General features: G+C 42.3%; 1 protein-coding gene across 1 annotated transcript; it reads right to left on the reverse strand.

Moving 5' to 3' along the window:
- Window positions 1–248: 248 nt before the first annotated feature.
- On the reverse strand, window positions 249–21,439 carry LOC307033368 (ras-GEF domain-containing family member 1C-like). The gene is made up of 14 exons (XM_079671797.1): window positions 21,099–21,439; window positions 9,134–9,346; window positions 8,815–8,937; window positions 7,881–8,018; window positions 6,097–6,318; window positions 4,912–4,986; window positions 3,973–4,071; window positions 3,361–3,463; window positions 3,188–3,267; window positions 2,996–3,091; window positions 2,798–2,893; window positions 2,592–2,715; window positions 2,388–2,460; window positions 249–2,033 (listed from the first exon to the last, which is right to left on the reverse strand). Exons 2-14 carry the CDS (start codon window positions 9,338–9,340, stop codon window positions 2,009–2,011), a joined length of 1,461 nt encoding a protein of 486 aa, XP_079527923.1. The 5' UTR covers window positions 9,341–9,346; window positions 21,099–21,439; the 3' UTR covers window positions 249–2,008.
- Between the last annotated feature and the right edge of the window lie 1,582 nt (window positions 21,440–23,021).

A 23,021-nucleotide genomic window follows, 5' to 3' on the forward strand; every position in this document is an offset into this window, starting at 1 on the left:
CCACTAATTTGTGAAAAATCACAGCTTCCCTTCTAGTGTTTGTATGTTTAAAATGGGGCTGCAGTTAATTACCTCATTAATTTATCTGAGGTGAGGATTGCAAATGAAGTCTTGCAACATCTGTATTTTGGGATTCATTATTTTTGAAAACCCTGATTGTTTATTCAATGCATTGCTTTGTTTTAATGTTTTGTTCAAGCCACGCTTGAATGGGCAGACACATGGAAATCAATCAAGCAGAAGACAAATGATCGAAGCAAGGTTTACTTTTATTAAAGGCTTTGTAGGAACCAGTCACAAATGATGCAGTAAAGTTGGAGCCAAGCAAGTGTCTGCTTGGCTTCAATAACCACTAAATGCACTCCACTCCTTGAGCTGCACACAGCAATGTATGTTTGAAAGCAAACACTTCAAAGATAGACTTGGCAGTGCGATGACACCTTTAAAAATATCTGATTTAATGTGATTGTCATTGAAAACACATGTTGAACACAGGCGATGTTTTATTAAAACACGTCTTCGCTCTTAACGGAGGGTTTGACTGCACATACATCCTGGCTTTCTATTGTCTTAACTTATCTGGGGAAGGTGTTACAGGGAAAGCAAGTTTATTGATGACAAATGGAGGAGGGAGAATTAAAGTCAGTCAGAGAGGGGGAAAGGTGCTTCTAAAGAGAAAACACTGACATCAATTAATTATAGCAAACTGAATACGACTGTTTTTAAAAAGCTTATAATTACATAATTCCCTATAACCCTCTCCTCCCGCAACCTCAAAAATGTCTCCAAAATCACAACAAAACTTCCAAAAAACAAAGCTCAGTGACAATTTCACAAAATGATAAACCATACATTTCAAGTCAGAGGAACCTGAATTGTCATGACAAAATATGGCACAAGTTTCCCTCTTCACTCTATAGGCAGATAGACACCTGTGGTAGCATGCTATTTGACTTCATGTTCAGTAAAGGAAAGTTACAATAAAAACTATACATCTGTCAGCACAGAAAATCTCCATAAATATATCAGACAACTGAACGTCAGTCAGAGAAAACTTCCTGAAGAGCAGAAAGATGAGGAATTAATTTAACCTGTACACAATCTACACCTGGCCTAGCTCCTGTTGTAACTATACTGTAGTTGTCTCGCATAACTGGCACGATACATTTCAAAGTAGTAAACACTTTTCAAACAGTTCATATTACCCGCCCAAAATAAGATACAATAAATTAAAATACAAGTAGAGATGACTTATAAACTGGCTTCTCCGGTCATTCTCATGCAAAATAAGACAGTGACAATCTGAACGGACGTGAATTCATGAACATCTGGATCTCAAACGCACTCGCACACATACAAGCACACTTGAGATGAACTGGTGAAATGCTCAAGGCATGTCCTCTCTGTCCTCCCAGGTGCACACAGTCACTAGCCATTCCTTCAGTAGACCTATAAAATTAGACAGCTGATACGGGCTAGCCAGCGCCCTTCACATCATTGTAAGTTTCAACACAGTACATCACAAGTAAAGGAAAAATCAAATACCTAGACAAGGCTTTTAGGCCAAAGGGAAAGAGAAGAGAGAAAACAGAAGAGGAGCAAATACAAAAACAACAATCAGTAGGAATTCATTTTATAAAGTGGTTTTCCCTGTAACTGTACTCTCTATAGTAGTAAACATATCTTTACAGAGTAAACACACATTGAGGGAAGGAGAGGTGTATCCTTCTCCAACATACCGTACCTCATCACAGATATTTAAAATACTGCAAAGGCATTTTGCTCCAGTTTCTATAGCTTAATTTGTTCAATTCACTTTTCTGTGATTTGTTCTTTTGTTTTTTTTACACTCTTCTTGATGAATCCTGTTCATCACGTTTTATTTAAAAACCATTTCTTCATAGAAAAACACCTAAGTACCAGCTAGGCTCCTTCACAGTTCATTTTAGTGCAATGAGAACACATGCTCCCCCCCTCGCTGGTGGGAGGGTCGGCTGCCGTTAGCACCTCATGTCTTTGCCAGAACGTTAGACCTGATGAGAGAAAAACAGAGGAAAGGGTGATGATGGACGGTGGGTTCATATAGCCTGGGGCTGACACATTAATGACGAATCAAGTTAAATAGCGAGATAGTACATGTGTTCTGCATTCATGTAACATCAGAATAATTTGTAAAATGTGTTCCAAACTGGGAAAATTCTTCACCTAAATTGGAACAACAACTTGGAAATAGCCATCTGTGTTGCTTTGACAATATAACCTGAAAACTCATGAACACCAGCTTCTCATTTGGAGGAATAAGACCATTCGCATGTGAAGGCGGGGGATGTCAGCATTCTCTGAGTCCCATTTTAGTTTGACATGTGTTATATATTATATATTCTCACCTGAGTGCTTTCCATCTGTCCTTCTCTACCTGGTTCTCTGGACTCTCACTCTCATAGGATGCAAGGTAAAGACCTGAGGAAGGATGAGAAAATAAATAGTTTGGAAATGAGCAAAGAGGATTGTTTAGTAGAAGAACATTGTGACGAGTGGGGATCCTTGGATAACCATGTGCAGAAATGTTTAAATTAAAAACAGGGTCTCACCGTCCTCGCTGAAGATGGGGGCAGTGTGGAGGTAGTGTAGGATGGCCCGATCCTGCTCGAATGGACACTCCACCTTTTTCCATGTCATGAACTCCCCCACCTGCCGTGCCAACTCCACAAATTTCTGAAAACCAAGATTGCACTGAGTGACTTTTCTCAGGATGGTGAAATGGACCCATGATCAAGAGAAAGTGTGACCGTCTCACCTCAAAGTTGACGTGGCCGTTGGGCAACCGATTAGCACATCCTTCATTCAGGAAGTAAATGTCTTTGATCAGCAGACTGAAGAAGGGAATCACAATCTGAGGGAGAGGAAAGAGGAAGAAGAATGTAGGAAGTATTGAGGATGAGATGAAATGATTGCAATGATGCCAGCAAGCTTTCACAGTGACATGTAGCCCTACCCTCTCTCTGTTGCTGTTGGCAGTGCGAGAGCGGTGGGCGGCCCCCCTCAGGGCTGTCCTGTAGTTGTAAAAGTTTCCGGTAGGATCCATCTGGTGCTGTCAAAGCAAATGGCAAAGAAGCAATAAACTGTCAAGTTCAAGTTATCACCTGTCGTGTACCTCTCAGCCAGTGAATAGTTGTATTGTGTTTACCTCGAGAATGAAGAACTTGGCAGTCTTGGCTTTGCTCCAAGTCTTCTTCAGCCGTGACACAGGACTCATGTTCATGCCGGCTGCAGGAGGAAATTAATTCAAACTATCAATACACGGCCGTGCAGGATAATTCTTAGTAATCATATTCTTAGATAAACCAAATTTAGACTCACAGATGATGGCCATTAGGGAGTTAAAGTTTCCAATGTTGAAACACTCCCTGGCAACATCAATGAAGAACTCTATCACCTGGGCCCTCTGCTTCTTCTTCGCTGGCTGCAAAAATGGGAAAAGGAGGGTTTTTAGTTTCATATATGCTTAATTCTTCTCAGTGAGTCTTTCTCTACATGTACTGCCATCAGTTATACTGCCTGTGCCAGTGTCAGTGTAGTAACACAAAGTAGCCTCTAGGGGTCAGTGGCACTCTGTAGCAACCACAGTGCTTTTATCTGCAGCCTTCTATTTGTCTATTAAAATGAAATCCTGTACTACAGTATTCTTTCTTTCTTTCAACAAACTCTTTCAAGGTATCATCATTTGCAATATGAGAGAATACAGTACTGGTTCTATGATGGATATAAATACAAAATGTGAACATATATAACTTCTAAAATGTCTAGTACATGATTTACATGATATTCATCAGTGGTTTTATTATTTTTCAAATCTGGTAAGTGTTACTTTTAATATTCGTTACTTTAGGTAAGAGCTTATTTTACGTGCTGTTTATTTCCTCCTAGAAACAGAATAAAGGAGCACCGGGTGTACCAACAATGGCCACTCACCATGCAGATCTCAGTAGCCACCAGGTAACACAGTCTGTTGAACCACCTGACATAAGCCTCCAGGTTGGAGGTTTTCTTCTTCTGGTCACCGAAGCACGGCTGCAGATGAAACACACACAGGAGCACTTCACTATAGTAAATGTTACCATGGGGAATTCTTCTGCTCCTAATTAGCTTCCTATCTACAGGCTGACCCCCCCCCCCCCCCCCATGTGAGTGTAAATGGCAAAGACAGCGAGCTGGGAGCGGAAATAACACAATCAATGGAGAGCAGGAGAAAAAAACACCGGGAAGGGCAGACGGAGAGAAGATGAGTGAAAGAGAAGGCGACTGAATACAGAGGAAAAACCCTGCTGAACAAACAAGAGAGAGTGAAAGCATTGAACAGATGGAGATGAAAGATGAAGCAATCGAGTGTGCTGGCTACATTTTTCTTTCATTACAATGCAGTGCTTTACGTGACCTTATTTTCCTGCTGACATTTAAAAGGCCCCAAGAAGCTAATCCTGATCAGACATTAGACCCTAACAACACATTATACAATGCTTTATTTGTCAGAATGATTATTTGCCGGAGAAATCTACTTCTTTTCTCCAGTATTCTCCAGAGAATACTTGATAATGTTGTTCGGCCCAAGGATAGAAGATTTGTTTGCATTGTTATGATAAAAAAGAATTCATGCATGGAAATAATATCAGGGTTTCCAATCTGTCCTAAACATCAAATTCAAGGACTTATCCCGGCCAAGCCCAGACCAAACATGTTCTAGTGTGAGACATGGATGAAGTTTTACTACTGTTACATCAAACCATTTTAATAACTTGTGTCTTTCTATTTTTAAAATGTTCAAAAACCTTCAAGGCCTTGATCTTTTCCCCTCCATTCACAAACTGATTAAGGACCATTGAAAAATAATGGGGATTTAGAAATAGTGTTTACCTGGGTTCCATCGAGCGGGTCTTTCTGAACAAAGGCTTGGACAAACTCTTCCGGCCCAATGTGCCTCAAATGTTCCTGGAAAACACACACACACAAACACACACATGGAGCCAGTCCAATTAATAACTCTTTCATTTCAGTAATGGAAGACAATCAATAAGGGGAAGTAATGACTCATTGACGTGACTCCATGGAATCATATTTCCACAAAGTGACACTAGAGAAAACATTGGCTTCTATTTCCAGATGGCTCACGTGCATGTGCAAATCAAAATGACTCACTAGACCTGACTCGTAATATAACCCCCAAACCAAAACAGTGCTCCACCCGTGCATACCATACACACTGATTGAAAGCATGTCATTCTTTTAAAGGAGAATTACCGTGTTACTAGAACATAGAATAAAAACAACTCTGTTTTTGTGCACTGTACATGCCTGTCTTTCTCTCTCGTGTGTGTGTGTGTGTGTGTGTGTGTGTGTGTGTGTGTGTGTGTGTGTGTGTGTGTGTGTGTGTGTGTGTGTGTGTGTGTGTGTGTGTCGGAGAGCGAAGCTGTCAGGTCACATATATCTACAGCAGTTTTTTATCCCTTTTGTTTAAAGCCCCAGGCACATCACTGACTTCTGGGGTGATGTCTCCACTCAGACAAGGGTACAAGCTTACTCAGGCGCACACACACATATACACACATACACACTCTGAAACACCACCCCCCCCCCCCCAGATACACGTGCCCACATCAAGACACACATGGGTCGACTGAAGGCACCATGCATGCAATGTGAGGGGTCCTTTGTTCATGTATGTTGCATTGCATTATTCCCTTTGTTCTTCTTATCATACTGTGTGAGTTATTGCTGACAAGTAATAATCAGGGTTACACTAAGGCGGGCTTCAAAATGCTACCAGCACAATGTTAAGTGATCCTGCCAATTTTAGTTAGCTATTATATCTTCCCCTTTGTTCTTTCACACATTTCTTATCTCTTTCTACCCACTTAATCTCCTCGTTTGATGTTTTTATATCCCATGTCCTTGACTTGCATGTTCTTGATTTGGTCCCCACCCAATGCTTCCCAATCATTAGCTCCAAATCCTTCCCATTCATCCGACCTCGCCCACCCTTGTTATCATCCTTCACCCTGACCTTTGTCTGACCCAGCCTCCCCTCCCCCTTCTCCTCACCAGCTCCACGTGGGTGAGCTGCTGTGCCAGTGTGTATGGATCGTTGCAGATGGAGAGCATGTCCTTCTGGATGGGCGGAGGCTTGCTTTTGAAGGCCACCAGCTTGTCAGAGATGGACGAGGCGTTGAGGGAGACCTTGACGATGCTCTCTTCCCCCTGGCTCAGCTGGGCCAATCGCTGGCTCAGCTTCTGCAGCACCTGGTTCAGGGTTTTCCAGTACGCCTGAGGAGAGGAGAGGAGAGGAGAGGAGAGGAGAGGAGAGGAGAGGAGAGGAGAGGAGCTTTCAATAACGACTTTAATTAATTATTTATTCATGCTTTATAGATCCGTTTTAGCAATATATCATAATAACTTCAGGTTGTGTACCAGGCTGTTAGCTATGTGCTCTATTGCTCTATTTGCACAAGATAACATTTATATCAGTAACCGTGCAGTTTATTTTATTTGTATTACTTGCAATGTTGCATCTGTTTTATTTGTTCCATGTCCTATATGTTGCACTGTTGGAGGAGCCTGTGAACTACGTTTTTCATTGCCATATCTAGACTGTAGCTAACGTGCAAATTACAATAAAGCCTACAATTTAATTTAATTGTATTAAAGGTAATTAGTAGTTATTGGCAAGAGTCCTTAAATTATCCGGCAGTGTAAATTCTGAAGTAATAATCTGGTAATTTAACTGATTAGTAGAAGCATGCTGTATTTGCACCAAATCTTTATACTGTATGTGTGAATTGATACCTCATTAACAGTCTGACTGGTTTATGTTTGCTAGAAACATTTAATCTGGAAAACATTAACATTTAAAACATGTTTATTCTAAGCAAAACGCATTTTGACATGATCAGATGGTGTGTGAAGGGATTAAATGAGCCCAGGAATTGAGAGTTCAATGTGATTTTTCATTTGAATCTAAATGTGTTTTCGAGGTTTGTCCAGGAATGTGTGTGTGTGTGTGTGTGTGTGCTCCTCCCTCCAGATGAACGCTCACTGAGGCCAAGAGGTCAGCTCGCTCACACATGACCCAGAGCCAAAGCTCCCACGTGCACGCACACACACCCAAAGCGTACACAGCCAGCTGTAAATAGCAGCACATTCATCACCACCTGCCCTTCCCCTCGCTCTGTCCTCTCTTCACCTCCCTCCATTATTCCCTGTCTTCACCCTGACTCCATCACCCTCCCTTCTTCTCTACCTTTTCCTCTGTTTTCTGTGCCCCTGTACCCCCCCCCCCCCCATTTTACTCCATCCATCTCCCTTCCTCAAATGTCCCCTCGAGGCTGCAGATAGAGCCACTCCTATAACGTCCTTCCTTCCTTCCTTCCTCCCCTCTCTCCTCTCCTCTCCTCTCCTCTCCTCTCCTCTCCTCTCCTCTCCTCTCCTCTCCTCTCCTCTCCTCTCCTCTCCTCTCCTCTCCTCTCCTCTCCTCTCCAGTAATGTACGATTGTGTAACACCGAGCTGTGGTTACTCACCCTACACAGGCACTCTGACTCTTTCAATCATCCCACTACAGTGGTAGGGATGATAATTGAATTTCGTTCCCCATCAGAGCATTTCTCATTGCAGCTACATCTTATGAAGGCTATAATGGCAGCAACCACACTATAGATCAGAATCAGGAGTCTTACAGCCCATCACAACTTATTATGCTGTAGAAACGGATGACTTCATCAGTAGCATTTTGTCATTTTATCTACCAAATTTGAAAAAATAAGAAAATAGTTCCTGTGGGAAATTGATTGGAGTGATTTAATTTGGCTTTAGTTCCAGGTCATTAGTGTACCTCATCACACGGAGCTATCCTGTGGATGATGTCTTTAAAGTGTCCGACCATCTTCTCCTCTCGGAAGTCAGACGGGAACGTCTCCGTCCACTCCGTCAGCAGCTGCAGGATCTTTGGCCCAAACTTACGCACTTTCGCCTGTTGTTGAAGAAGGCAAAGAGGTTAAGTGTTGTCAACAGAGGTGGGAAGTAGTGGAGTACAACACTTCGTTACTGTACTTAAATACATTTTTCTGGTATCAGTACTTTACTCCACTACTTATTTTTCTGACGACTTTTTACTTTTATTTCTTACATTTTTAACACAAATACCTGTACTTTCTACTTCTTACATTTTCAAACAGGCTCGTTACTTTAGATTTAATCTGTGTTTGGTGGCGCGATCATTATTATTTAGTCATTGCGTACCTATTGATTTTAACACGATCCGTGTATCCTTCATTTCCTGGTCTTCTCTAAAGAAGAGGGACCAAGGAAAACGTTATCATTTTGCTGTTGTTCAGCATCGAAACAATCATTAGCTAACAATGACATTATTGTTCTATTAATATAAAGGGAGGTCAGGTACTCTTTAAAACAGTTGGTAGTTATGGGTACTTTTTACTTAAGCACATTTCGAAGCCCATACTTCTTTACTTTTACTTGAGTAAAGAAGTTTAGTCAGTAATTCTACTTTTACCAGAGTATTTTTAAACGTGAGTATCTGCACTTCTACTTAAGTAAAGAATGTGTGTACTTTTGTCATCTCTGGTTGTCAACCTTTGTGACTCTCAGCAAACTTCAACACAATTCAACAGTCAGCAATGTGGGAAAACGGTGGTTCCCTGCATGCAGAACATTAGTACGACTGTATGCCTTCACTGTGCCTGCTTGTGTTTCTGCTCATTAGCTCATGCATACAGGAGCTATGTATTTGAGCATGGTGCAGTTCTGACCGTATCGAGTGGACTCTGATCCAGCTGCTGCTGCTTGATGCACAGCTCACACACCCTGGACAGCAGCTCCGGAGGAGAGATGAATAGGCGAGCGCTCAGCAAGAAGGTAAACACATAGGCTTTCTGTCAAAGGAGGAAGGGAGACATTAGCTAAGACACTGCCACCACATCAATAAAAACCACTGCGACTTTCTGTAATTAAAGTTGCACTTTCAACATAGACATGGGGCTAATGATCTAATTGGCAGTACAGTCACTATCGCTATAAACTGAAAATGTGCTATATAATTAACATAGGACTGTAGTGATTCCAGTTTACCTCGGGGTAGTAATCGGCAGTGGGCACCAGGTTTTGGATCAACGTGTCCAGGGAGGCGGAGGTGATCGGGGGCCCATCGGCCAGGCAAGCACCGGGCTCCGGGCCCTCCTGAGGGGCCTCCTCCTCCCCAGGATCATCACAGGCCAGATGGGGGCTGAAGCCACTGGGAGTGGTGAACATGGTGCCTGAGCACACAGTCTGGGGCATTCCTGTCTGAAACACAATAGAAGAGACAGGGGGAAAACACTGTCAGCAGGATGCAGGCAGAATCAGGAGGAGGGATATGATTGGGTTTTATGAAATGGATACTCAAGTATTTTTTGGCAGCCCTTCCATTTGGCAAGATGGAAATAATCATGCTTGGGGAGATACAGAATACGTGTAACGGGGAAACTGGATACAATAAAATGTAACTGTAATCCATTACAATGACTTACAAAAAGACATAATCAGATTACTGGTAAATGTTTAGGGGGACTAGCAGGATGACCGTGTTTAGATACATTTTAAAGTAAAAAATGATAGACTTATGTTCTGCTTTGTGAGCTCTTCTCTTCTGTCAGCCCAAAGTTGAATCTATACGCCTGAATTTGCTTCATGGTTTTCATGAGCGTTTTCTGTTTGCTCAGACTTTATATTTCCCTTTTCTTCAACTGTAGAGTAGAGGAGATTTTTTTCACATACATTTTTATCGTTTCAAATAATTCACAAAAGCCATCTTATTGGTTTATTTTCCTCTTTTATTTATATGCATTGCATTTGAGATCGAGGTAAACCAAAAGTAGCGCATAACAATATAATAATAATCAAGTTATAATACAAAAACCCTCCCAACCCTGGAAATAAGTTAACGCACATTCTGTCTCTCACTCTCCAATATATCTCAAGAGCCTCTAAATGAGCTTGAACAAAACATTTTGTTCAGTCTTCTGTTCTGCCTAGTTGTGTATCCTCTCCTGTTCACTCCAATTTTTCGGAGCAACACACTCATTTCATCCAACTGACAGCCGCTGCCGTCGTCAGGGGATACGGAATACCCGGCAACAGCTGCCCCTGTATCCCACATCGACAAGACAGAGGAGAGAACGAAATAAATGTGGGTCAATCAGTCGTCGTGGATACTGTTGCTGCCTGAAAGCGTACGTGCGGCCTCCATCTCTGCCCTGTTCGTCTTTCCCTTGAAGAGTGCTTTGGGTTACACGTTTTAAAAATTCAACATGTTCTTTCCCTCAATGGACCAACACGGCAGTTGTAGTGGAAAGAAGCACTTACTTCACTGCACACTAGAGTAGAGATACTACGGAAAGCCTTATGATCCTCAGGGTGCAATTATCATTATCACTCATCATCACCTTAATGTCATCTACATGGAACTGATCCATTATTAAGACCCCTTCCCTTCGTTAACTAGCTTTCAAATAGCAAGTTAAAGGAAAATATAGGTAAAATGTATTGACATTTTGTATATCAAATTGAGAAAGTTATAACATTTCTCATTAATAGACAAAAAATAGACTCTGCCAGACAGATCACTGCTAAAGACTGAAGTCTCTTGGTGCCTTCAGGAAGGTCGTGCAGCACACTCCTCTTCGATTGCACGAGTCACGAGACAGGCAGGAAACCCACAGTGAGACCATGAGCAACACGCAGGAAGTTATCTCAGATGTAAACACGCCATATTCTTCCTGCTGTTAGTAGTTCAGCAACAGCTTGGGTTGGGGCTCAATCAGTATGTAAACAAAACAAAACAAAACTCATACTAACAGATATAGTAGTACAGCAATAGAGAAATGGAAAAAGAGGCATTTTCACCCTGATTTCTCTCATAATAGGCATATTTCTCCACATCAGCAACTATTCTAAATCACTGGGGAACGTTGGAGTGGTCCAGGTTTACTGCCATTATTTCATCCTCTGGTGACGTTCAGGCTCCCCACCCCCTTGTATTGCCTATCAGACACTCGAATAGACTGGTGTCACAGGTCCCTGGGGTAAAAGGTCAAGCGCACACTGGTTTGTAGAAGCACAGCTAATGTCTCAAGTTTCATGTGTGAGGGGTTCAGCTTTCCTTTGTTATCCCAGACACTCGAGCACTTATTCATGCAGTTGTACACACCTAGACACGAATGCACACAGACAGTCTGAGACACCAAAGGCTGGGGGATGGGAAGTCTTTCTGTGGTTTTACAGCTTCTCTTCCTACTGACACCAACAGCTATATCTATATTTTAGATAACAATATTGTGGTTAGCCGACATCTTCTTATGTTCTCTTCAGAGTCATTTAACACATAAGATGGAGCTGTATCAACCTATTAATCAATATTGAAGCTTACTTAAAAAGTAGAATTACACAGATTAACTCCCTGACCTTAATCTGCTAAATATTCTATTTTCCAGGGAAATGGATTACAGAGTTGGAAAATATTACTACAATAGTCCAAAATGCGAGTCTAGACTGTCCTTAATGAAACATGTGAGCTTTTTTTACTCCTATAAATGTGATTGTCACTGTCTAGATTAAGTTCCAAAAAGGGAAGCCGGGGCTGTCCTTCCAGCGACCTCCTCCAGATTGGATTACAACATGCAGATAGACACGGCCTGATAAACAGAGGAATGGACAAATCCAACAAGCCTCTGTAACAACACAGATGCAGCAGGAGAGCATTACGGTGACTGAAAGGATACTTCCTCAATGATAGGACTGACAGGAAGACAAAGTCTCAGCTCGAGGATTGTGCGTGACTAAATCCAGGAGTTCATCTGTGTCACGTCACGTCATGCTCATGCACACACACACACACACACACACACACACACACACACACACACACACACACACACACACACACACACACACACACACACACACACACACACACACACACACACACACACACACACACACACACACACACACACACACACACACACACACACACACACACACACACACACACACACACACACACACACACACACACACACACACACACCTCTGCCAGTATTTTTGTATTCATATATGTATGGGAGAGACTGAGGGTTTACTCTATACGTGCCCACACTGTCAATGATTTCCTCTATCATTTGAGATAATCTTTGCTCTACAAATGTCTCCTTATTGCTTCCTCCTCTCCTCCCTACAGCATTTCTACAGCTCTGATTCATGATTTCATCACAACCCTGTGTCTCCATCAGTTGATTCCTCACAGTCTGTAGCATGTGAGCAAAGGTCAATCAGGTAACTCCTCTTCAGATGTGTACCTGTAATGGACCAGTCATCGGTTTCTGTAAATGACACATTCATCCTTGTTGGCACTGCGCCACTAAACACATGAGAACCTGAATTCTAAAAAGGTTTCACAAAGAAAAGGGAAATGGCATTGACACATCAAGTCAAGTGCTCAAATGGAGACCTTAATTGTACTACACCTTCAAGGCAAAAAGTGACAACAAAAAAAATGGCACATTGAATTATTCTTTATTTCTGCAGATTGTGTAGTCTGTTGCTTTAAGGGGGATCTTTTCCAGTGTTACACATTAAACTCGGTTTACAGTTCCAATAGAATTACACACCCAAAGCTTAAATTAAACTCTTATGGGTCAAGTTCCATCGTGGGTAATGTAGGTGCTAGAATTGACAAGGGTGAAGAATGTGTGTTAGCCAACATTATCTAAGTTTGTAGCAACACCTTTGCGTATTGAATTGAGCAAAGGGTAATGATTATGTAAGCAGATAATTTGTATTTCTTAACACATTTGCAAGATCCTGTTCTCTAGGCTATTCAATTTATTTGGCAACATCTCTATCGCTAAGCTGTGAAGTTGCTGGGCAGTTCCCAGAGATATCTTGGGCCAAAATGTATCAGTTTACCTTCTGTTGTAATTCCTCACTTCTTGTGAACGGCAGCATTACATCTACAAATGACCCAATGAGTCTTGTTGTGACTGACCAAGAAAATGTCACAGATATTTGTTCTGACTTCTTATACCATATGGCTTATACCACATTTTTCCTACAATGTGACCAAGAAGTCAGCCTCATCGGCACTCTATGTATAACTTGTTTCCGAACCTCATGATTCACCCAGCTCCCTATGTGCGTGTCACATTGCATCGACACAGCATGAAAAAAACCATTGAGAAACAAAAAGCAAGGAACAGGTGAGTGTAGTGTGCTTGAATCTCCCCTGAGATCTCCAGCAGCCAGCCAATGGCAGCCCTGACTCGGTCTAGACAGCTGGGGGAGTGTCATTGTTCAGGGTACTTGCTTTGTGTGTGCACGTGTGTATATTTTGTCTTGTGATTCTGTCAATCTGTTATCGTTGACATCAGGGGATCTGCCCGCTTTGTTCCATCATGATTAACAAAATGGCACTGTCTGGAGATGCACAATCTTCATCAGCACTCATGAATCTCTAGCAGTGTCTGTCTGTGTGTCTGTCTGTCTGTCTGTCTGTCTGTCTGTCTGTCTGTCTGTCTGTCTGTCTGTCTGTCTGTGTGTCTGTCTGTCTGTCTGTCTGTCTGTCTGTCTGTCTGTCTGTCTGTCTGTCTGTCTGTCTGTCTGTGTGTGTGTGTGTGTGTATGTTGATATTCCTGACACAACATTCCTGACACGACTGAGCAGCTTAAAGCTGTCAAACAACTTACCTAAGCTTTTGTAATTAAAGCCATTTCTGTCTATGTCTCTGTAAAACCTGTTTTGCCACAGAAATATTATTACTCACACATACCTGTGTGTGTGCGTGCGTGCATGCTTGTGTGCTATGAGGAGAACCAAGAGAGAGCTACTGTTGAGCTAATGGATGAAGACAATCAGCATTTGAGACATCATTCCATAAGGAATAGAGAGGCAATACAGGAAAAATCCAACCACTGTTTGAGCTCTATCAATAAAGAGCCAGGGGTCAAAGGTTAGGAATCAAGGACCCTTGGTAGGGCGATGAAGTCACACTGTGGTACTTGTTGTTATGATGCGCTGCAACTTGGCTCAGTTTTAAGGCTACATTTAGGCTGTATCTGTAGCTGTGGTGCAAGAATTTCTTTGAAAGGAAAATACTTAAAAGATCACTTAAAGCTTTCAGAGTTGACTTTGATTCACTGGCACTCCTGACCAAGTTTAGTCATCATCTGCCAAAATAAAAGTTAAGGGCAAGAGACTCGCCGCTATACTCAAGGCAAGATACTGGCCCCAGACCTGCATGCTATAAATAGAAGAGGACATATTGTAGGTCCTCTCTCATGAATGTTGAGAAATACAATTTGGATGAGAATAAGCAGTCGTATGTTTGAAATACCGACCGTATAGAAAATAAAGAGCCAAGTTTTATAGATTCAACCCCAAACTTGACTGAAACACATTGTTTATGTTTGCCCAGTGGCATTTTTCCTCAAGTTTAAGAAAAGCATGTTTTCAAAGTTGCTTTGTATGTGCTTGAGGAACAGCTGGGACACAAAGGCTACACATTTGTTGCTTTCCAGGAAATGTCAAAATGTCAAATAGCTAGATTGTATTACTATATTTTGTAGTATTAAGTTAAATGTTCTCATGTTCCTTATTGAGGACTGTACATGTCTAATAATTGAATGACATGTACATAAAGGCTATGGCATATCGATACTGAGAAACAATACAAAGTAGGTGTGAAACTAAGGCGTGATGCATTGCTATTCTTAAAGACAGCGGTAAGCGCAGCAAATATCCGGCGTGGGTACTGCAGTAATGTTTTGTTTTGTTTCCGTAGTCGCATCCTGGCTTCAGATATCACGGTTAAAGGGAAGCAAAAAGACTGATGTAAAAAAAATGCATCCCCTCCCTTGCTCGGGGATGAGTATAGGAATGAGATGTTAAAGATAAGAGAGAAAGGTGGGCTATGAAGTGGGGTGAGGCTGATATTCTCCCTCAGGGCAGTGTGCAGAGAGTCTAGGCAATATGAATTTTAAGACTCGGCTGTTGCAGACAAACTGAACTCTGCTTCTCCTTTGCCGTGTCCATCGTATGGCTCCCCAGCTCACAAACTAATTTGCATACTCTAACACTTTACTCTCTAATTAAAGAATCCACATATTCACTCCTTTAACACATTACAGTTTCAACACTGCATCTATTTCGGGACAGCGCTCTCAGAAAGCGGATCCTTGCGTGTTTTCGGTCCTGACACCGTTTTGCTTGCCTTGGAGTATTGCAGCTCTGGCCTACATTTGTGTTCTTTGAAAGCTGAAATTATGCTACTAGGGAAATAATGGCTTATTCCCATGATGGTAGGGGCTTTAAATAAAGTAAACACCTCTTTGTCATCCAGCATCTCAATCCCCTTTCCCTTCCACATGTCCCCTCCCCTCCTCCTGTATCGGCCTCTCCACACCCTACTTTCCAATGAGCGCCGTCAGGACGCCTGTACAGATGGCCCTGCAGCAGCCTGCTCTCCCAGTGGCGGCTGCTGGCATGGGCGGCTTTTTGGCCCCCGGCCCCTACCATCATCCCCAGTCCCAACAGGAGCCCAAAAGTGTATTGGCATCCAGACTGAATGCCGAGGTGCAGGGGCTGAGCCAATCTGGCTGCTGAGCTGCACAGTGACTGCCAGGCACCGCTGACAACAGAGAGAGCGCAAAATACCACACATATGTCACCACACACGCGTTGAAAGAAAATATTCAGCGCACTACTGTTGGTTATTGCCGTGTGTGTGTTTGGGGAGGAGTGGAGCTGAACACAAATGAGTTCATTGTGTCTTGAGAAAACACATGCATGCACACTTGCACCCACACAGCAACCAAACACAGGATTGAGTTACCGACGAGGCATTCCAGCTCCCCACCCATTCCCCAGCCTCTCTCTGTGGGACGAGCCTCACAGAATCAAAACTCTGGGCTCAACAGGGACACCCCTTCCCAAATCCCTTTTATTGGAATTTCCCTGTAGTGTCTGAGTGGGGTCACACTGACGCCCTGGCACCTGTTCCACACCCACCAGCTCCATCAATGTAAAGCTCCTCCGTGAACACACCCTGTGTACATGTGTAGCCATCTTCATTCCTGAGCAAGCTTGGACGCAGTTGTGTGCATGTATGTTTTTTTGGTTTCTGATATTATGTGTGCTTGCAAAAAAGGGCGGAGAGAGTATCCAAGACTCACTGAAGTCATTCCTTCAATGTGAGGACAACCATCTGTGCCACTGTTCTGCAAGAGGACTGTTCTGCGGTCTGTTGTCTCACATTTTTTCCCAAAACAAAGTGAGATAAAGTCAGATGCAAATACTGTTTTGCATGAGAGTAACTGCACACTTTTAATCCCTGAAGTAAAACTATTACACATATACTCACATGTAAATTGAATTGAGATCAGCACACATAAAGCCATCAAATTAAGAGAAGGTCTGAGCTTTTGATACCAAATACAAAAGGTTGAGCACCATTATCCACTGACTTCTCTTCGGCTGTGTCAGAAATCCACTTCTGATTCCTTTCCCTCTGCTCCAAGTGGATATAAATGATGTTCTAAAATGAATTGAAGGTCTGTGACAAGCGAAAGTAGCTAGGCAATCTCTCATGTTACTTATAGATAATTAAAGTAGAGCACAAATTTACTCTTAATGGGAAAAGTAGTACGTGTCTGAGCATCGAGTGCCCTAAATCTGTCATTCACAATGCTTTAAAAAACAGCCATGTTTTATTCATAATGTTCAAATTTACTACCACTCTTGATTCAATGCTCCTTTGAGTTGAACGGACAAGAGTGATTGTGTCTCTGTCCTAAACAGGCATCATTTTCCTCTAAGTGCCTCTTATGAGGAATTACCAGCTCGCCAAGTGGATAGAAGAATATGGGAAGCGAAACAGAGTGGAGTGATTGAGAGAGAAAGAAAGGATGAATGAAACAATGCCAGAGTGCAGCTACCTCAATAGTCCATTAGACACTTTTTAAAATTAGACCTCATCCAAACACCCACCCAGCATTGTCTTACTCTTAATCAAACCTGCACAATAACCGCAGCTGAATTGCAGACGGTAACAGATGCAAATCTAATAACCAGACATTACTAATCTCATCAAGACTCTCTCTTTTCCTGTAAAGAACATCTATCTGCTCATTACAACCAGCGCGGGCAGAGGCCACGTGGTGTGTCTCTGCTGATGTATGATGTCGGAGCGTACCAATTAGTGTCGGGAGATTGCATGGTTTGGTCTGTTCATAACTCATGTATTTTGATATGATTAGAGACGGACAAAGGTCAAAATGCATGCTTCATTATCCACTACTAGGTATTTCATGGGGATTTTCAATCGCTATATCTCATTTTTGTGTCCATGACATTCTTGCATTTTGATTATTAAGCCAAGTTAAGTTATGGTTCCTTCAAATAATGTGAAATTTCTTCATGATGCATCCACTTTACTTTAATTATATCATTTAAGCAAAAGTGTGCTGTCAAAGCTGCCTTCTGTTAACAGATAATCAGATGGTGATGTGTATCAAGAAAGAGATTTTATCAACGTATTTTACATTGAATAGCAAAATGATCACTCTTATTAAAAAAGGGGAACCATGAGATTAGCTACTGATGGCTCAGACATGTTGTGTGTAGTGGAGCAACTTTTCAAAAGTCAGCCAACCTTAACCCTCCACTTATACGCCAGGAAACAATCCCAACCTTTGTTACTTAAAAAGAATATCACAAAAAAGCAAGGTATTTGAGAATCATTGATATTTGATGAATTAGATATTTGTACTGGAGTTGTTTACATTCACTCCCACCAAAACACATTGCATGTATTTTAGGGTTGACGTGGGTTGAATACATTTCCCTTACTCGAAAAACATCTGCAATACCAAAGTATTTACAATGCTCCATGTCTTGTCTCTCTATGATTTATTTGGCAAACTGTGATTTTGAAGAACAACAGGTCAAAAAGATAAACCTTGATTAACAAAAGAAGCCAAACTTCTCATAGTTAGATTCTATAAACACACATATAACTATATATTTCAAATATTATTTAATTGAAAAATGAAGCTCTCCAGCCTGATATAAGAACTAAAAACACTGCTCACATGGTAGGGAAAAATGCCATTACTTGGAACCTTTATCTGATGGAGTAATCTATATGCTTGCTCCTGGTTTATTGAGCACACCAGGGATCTAAACATATCCCATTGCTTTTTTGACCCAGCCAATCAATACAGTCTGTCGATAGCTGCCTATATGACAGCATGCAGGCCATGTGGAGGCAGCTAAGAGGTGCTGGAGAGCAAAGAGCGTTTCCATGAAGTCAAGGCTCCTGTTGGGAGGTAATTAGATGCCTGTTGAACCCCTACTTTGCCCGCTCTCTTCTTTCTTTTATTCTGTTAAAATCCCATGTACCCGTCTTTCTTTTTTTTTGCCGCCCTATAGAGGGTATCCAGCTGTGACAGAGTGATTCCACATTCGAACCCTGTCTGCCTCGGCCTGTCAGAGAGATCACTCTCATCATCCCCGTGTCAGTGGCAAAGTTGCTGTGCAGACAAAGAATATCCGATGGCCTGTCAGGTACAGAGGCTGTCACAATACCCTGTCCTGTTTAAATCCGAGCTCCCGTCGGGTGGGAAAAAGTAAAATAAACAGAGCTGACACGTTCGTAAATTCCCTATTTAGCAAGAAAATTTAAATGACCTGTGAGTAGAAATTAAAATATACAAAAATACAAGTTTTCAATCCACAATGATTTACTTTTGATAATTTGCATCCTTTTTTTATTATGCAGTTTTAGTTAGTAACCGTCTCTAACTTGAAAAAATATCTTATCTTCAGCAAAAGTAAAAAAAAAAAAAAAACCGACAGATCATTCATATATTCATCGGACACAGCAGGGCAGGGGGATTGGCTTAAAGCCTATCCCTGGTTGGACGAGTGAGTGACCTAATAAAAAATAAATGTATTTTTTCCAAGGATTTCCGCGTGTGCGCTTAACCATCACATAATAAACGGGAATTCATAGAGAATGAGTAACAGAATTGCCAGCAGGATTTTGTAGCGGATTCCTGTTTTGACTGGTCCGCCACAGGCCAGTAGAGGAATCCTGTCATGTCTGTGGAGTAGAATAAAGTGTGATCTATGATTCTTTCAAACACACACACACACACACACACACACACACACACACACACACACACACACACACACACACACACACACACACACACACACACACACACACACACACACACACACACACACACACACACACACACACACACACACACACACACACACACACACACACACACACACACACACACACACACACACACACACACACACACACACACACGCACGCCCCTTCCCCCAATCACCCTCACACACTCATAAACCATGGTGTGGTGATAAAGCTGTCATTGCTACCAGACTAACAGCTACTGTGTTTACCTCCCCATCGAGCTGCCCCAGACAGACATGTGTGTTCTCTCTCTCCCCTCACAATGATGAGGCTCCCTCTCTGGGAACTAGCCTCTCTCAGTCTCACGGTTAACCAAACGATGCCCTCATTAACAGCACACCTGTTATTCTCTGCAGACTTGGCCTGAATTAGGGGGAACATGTGTTGTAATCTGTCGGCACCTGCAGACTTGTCAGGGCTGACTTCTGACAGACCCCTACTCGGGTGACTCATGCCAAACCGTATCTACTGTACTGTTGGAGTAAGCTGTCATTTTAATTCCAAACCATTCTAAGCAGGGAGTCTGAATGAGAGCAGCACTGAGATTGAGGTGTAAGAAAGCATGACAAAGGGTCAAAGGGTGCTGTAACACGGTTACACAGTTCAGATTGTGAGACTGGACAGAATCAGGGGATTGATTAACAGCATTTTGACATTTTACAAAGGAAACCCTCATTCAGCCTGCACAATATAGAACAAAAAAAAGTGTTTCTGACCCCTCTGGGCATACAGAACCACACACCAACAACAGTGAGGCTGAGGGTAAGACCAGTTTCCAGGGTTGCATCCTTTACAACTAGAGTGAGAGAAATAGAGAATAAGCCGGGCATGTGTTGACAAAGACATGAGGAGCTGCTGCTGCCTCATGGAGCTTAATGGTGAAAAAGCACGGTCTCGAAACGTGATTCCCCACAGTGCTTCACTGCATGGGTCTCGGGGTGCAGCCTGTAGAGACCTGAGGGTGTGGGAGCGGAAGTGCCTTAACTGGTAATATGAACAGCTATAATTTCTCCCAACCTAAGTGGTTTCTGACAGAGCTGGTCTTATATTCTTGCACCTTGCAGTCAGCTGCAGGAGGCAGATTTATCATTTTTTTCATTTGTATTGGTAAGCTGTGCAAGCTGCTATGTCGCCTTTAGATGAAAAGGCACATTAGTGGATGATGCATTTTTTTAAAGAATGTCAACAGTGCCACACCTATTTATTCATTCCAACCAAATATTCTACACTTAGAAGTTACATATTCAAAGGCACAATTGATAGTGAGCCACATCAGAAGTGAGTTTACATAGAGCATTTACTACCAAGTGGATACACGTTAATAGGCTAACTATACCAAATAGGATAAGCTTTACACCCTGTAGCTATCCAACCACAACATTTATCAGCAGTTTTTTTCCCGATGCTACCCTCAGTATCGACTATCACAATGTCACCTTATATCCAATATTCGCTCCTGTGGATCTGTCAGAGCAGGAGACGCAGTGCCAGTCCCTCTTCAGACCTGCGCACCGCTGACTCACGCCTCACACACTGTGATGCCCTCTTCGTAGTAAAGTGATGCAAGCATACAGTGTTCCTGACACGATAAACCACTATGATGTCATCGCCTAGTAAAGTTCAATCTGTGACGACACATCTTTCTGGAAACAGTAAATAGAGAAGCATTCTAACACCTCGCACGCTCACACATACACAGGCACGCACAGGCTGTATGCGTGAGCGCAATCATAATATGGTAATGGGATCAAGCTTGTTTAATTCTCTACTTACCAGCACTATACTTTGATCCCCATCCTTGATCCGACTTGTATCCGATGTCAAATCAATAAAACTGCCTCCAGATATTCCAAAATGTAAGCGCTTACAAAACAGCCTGTTAAACCGGCATCAGTGGGAGAAGTAGACTCCAGTCTGATTAGTGTAAGTGGGTAAATGTCTGTTGATAGTAGATAAATGTCCTGGCTCTTGACAGCTTTCCACCGGGGAACAGCGGTCACTGACTGAGAGCTGACGCCGTGAAAAAGTGCGTCCCTGAAGGCGTGGCGACGGTCCTGTCCTGCGCCACGGAGACACGGCGGACCGCACAGCACATCCACACGTCCTCAGAGCAAGTGTTCAGACCGAGGAGAGGAGAGGGAACTACTAACACAGCCGTCAAGTTGGGAAAATAAGGTGGCTTCCACTTACGGTTTTCAAAATAAAACGCTCAATGACGAACAGGGGTTGCACTTTGCTAAATGGGAGACGTACTGCCTAGAGCGCTTGCTTTACTCACTCGGGGACTTTTATTGATGTTTTTTCTTCTTCCTATATCCTCTCATTTACACAGTTAACATCAGGGCTTGAGGGACTAGGAATACAAATGAATAAATAAACATTGTTTATAGATATACATTTTCGTCATAGCTCAGTTAAGTCTCATTTTAATGCATAATATCGTGATTTTATTTTTGAAGGAAGGTTGATTTCCGGTAGTGTACTGATCTCTGGTAGAGAAACACGCACAAAGACGCACGCAAACACACACACACACACACACACACACACACACACACACACACACACACACACACACACACACACACTCACACTTCTCTTTTCACAGTACTATAGACTGTATCCTTGTTTGTCAGTTACTAAGTTTGAAAAAGACACACAATACTATATGTGTAATAGCCTTGCACATCAAAACCAATATAAGAGGAAGAACAAGAATTTTAATTCCCTATTAGCTAATGCGTCATCTCATTATACACAAGCTCTAGACCAGAGAGGTTATCTGTCCAAACCGTTTCGGGAAGATTACATGAAACAATGAGCACTTTCATTTGTAATACCCAGGAAAATCCCTTCACGGCCTGAGTGACACTCACTACCTGTGACCCCTGATTGAAACTTGGAATAAAGAAATTATGCTGATATTAAGAGCCAGTCTGTATTTCCGTTAAAACCATAGCTAAATATTGCCATTCAACTAATTCAACAGCAATGAGGGAATGTTTAAAACCTCCCTATTGAGTAGAGATGAGAGGCTAGAATAATGGGTAAAGGGAGTGGCACATTGCCTGCTAGCCCGACTGCTACTGACATGTTTTTTTACATGGTTGAGGTGTAAGTTAATGGAGGTAAAGTAATTAATTTGTGGGGAAGTGATGTGAGAAAGAGAGGGAGAGACGGATGGAGAGAGAAATAAATTTAGCGGATGAGCTGCATAGTGGTAAAGGTCCTTGTCTGGCTATAAGGGGCTGTGAGAGCTGCTGTCCCTGGAGCTGGGATGCCTGCTGCTGGGCCCTGTGGTGAGGGACGGGACCACAAGTCTGACATTGCAGCAGAGGAAAGAGATAAAGCACTCTCTCTCTTATACACACACACATCGGCACTGAAGCAGGTGCAGAGGGTCCTGCTACAGTGAAAAGGCAAATCAACCTTCATGTAAGCATTGCTTTAAAACATGAAGGGCACACAAAGAGCACATGCCTTTTCCTGCAATGTTTGAATGTCAGAAATATTTTGTGTATCTGCCATGTGATTTGGATCAGCTCCTACATTGAATGGGTTCATTCTTGGCCCATGTTACACCGTTACACCAAGTTTCAATGATCAGACCAGTAGTTTTTCTCCTAATGCTTCTAAGAAAGAGACAGAAAAAAAACATAACCTCATTGGAGGAGGTAAAAACTAAAGCACTGACTT

Source organism: Notothenia rossii (genome assembly GCF_949606895.1).
Source record: "Notothenia rossii genome assembly, chromosome: 3".
Taxonomy (NCBI): Eukaryota; Metazoa; Chordata; class Actinopteri; order Perciformes; family Nototheniidae; genus Notothenia; species Notothenia rossii.

What these genes read in the sequence shown, in the direction of transcription:
- LOC307033368 (XM_079671797.1), bottom strand. Translation starts at nt 9,340, where the DNA reads ATGCCCCAGACTGTGTGCTCAGGCACCATGTTCACCACTCCCAGTGGC. An exon ending in AGCTCACCCACGTGGAGCTG is followed by an intron (nt 4,987 to 6,096) that starts GTGAGGAGAAGG and finishes TGTGTTTTCCAG; the next exon opens with GAACATTTGAGGCACATTGG. An exon ending in CCAAGTTCTTCATTCTCGAG is followed by an intron (nt 3,092 to 3,187) that starts GTAAACACAATA and finishes TTGCTTTGACAG; the next exon opens with CACCAGATGGATCCTACCGG.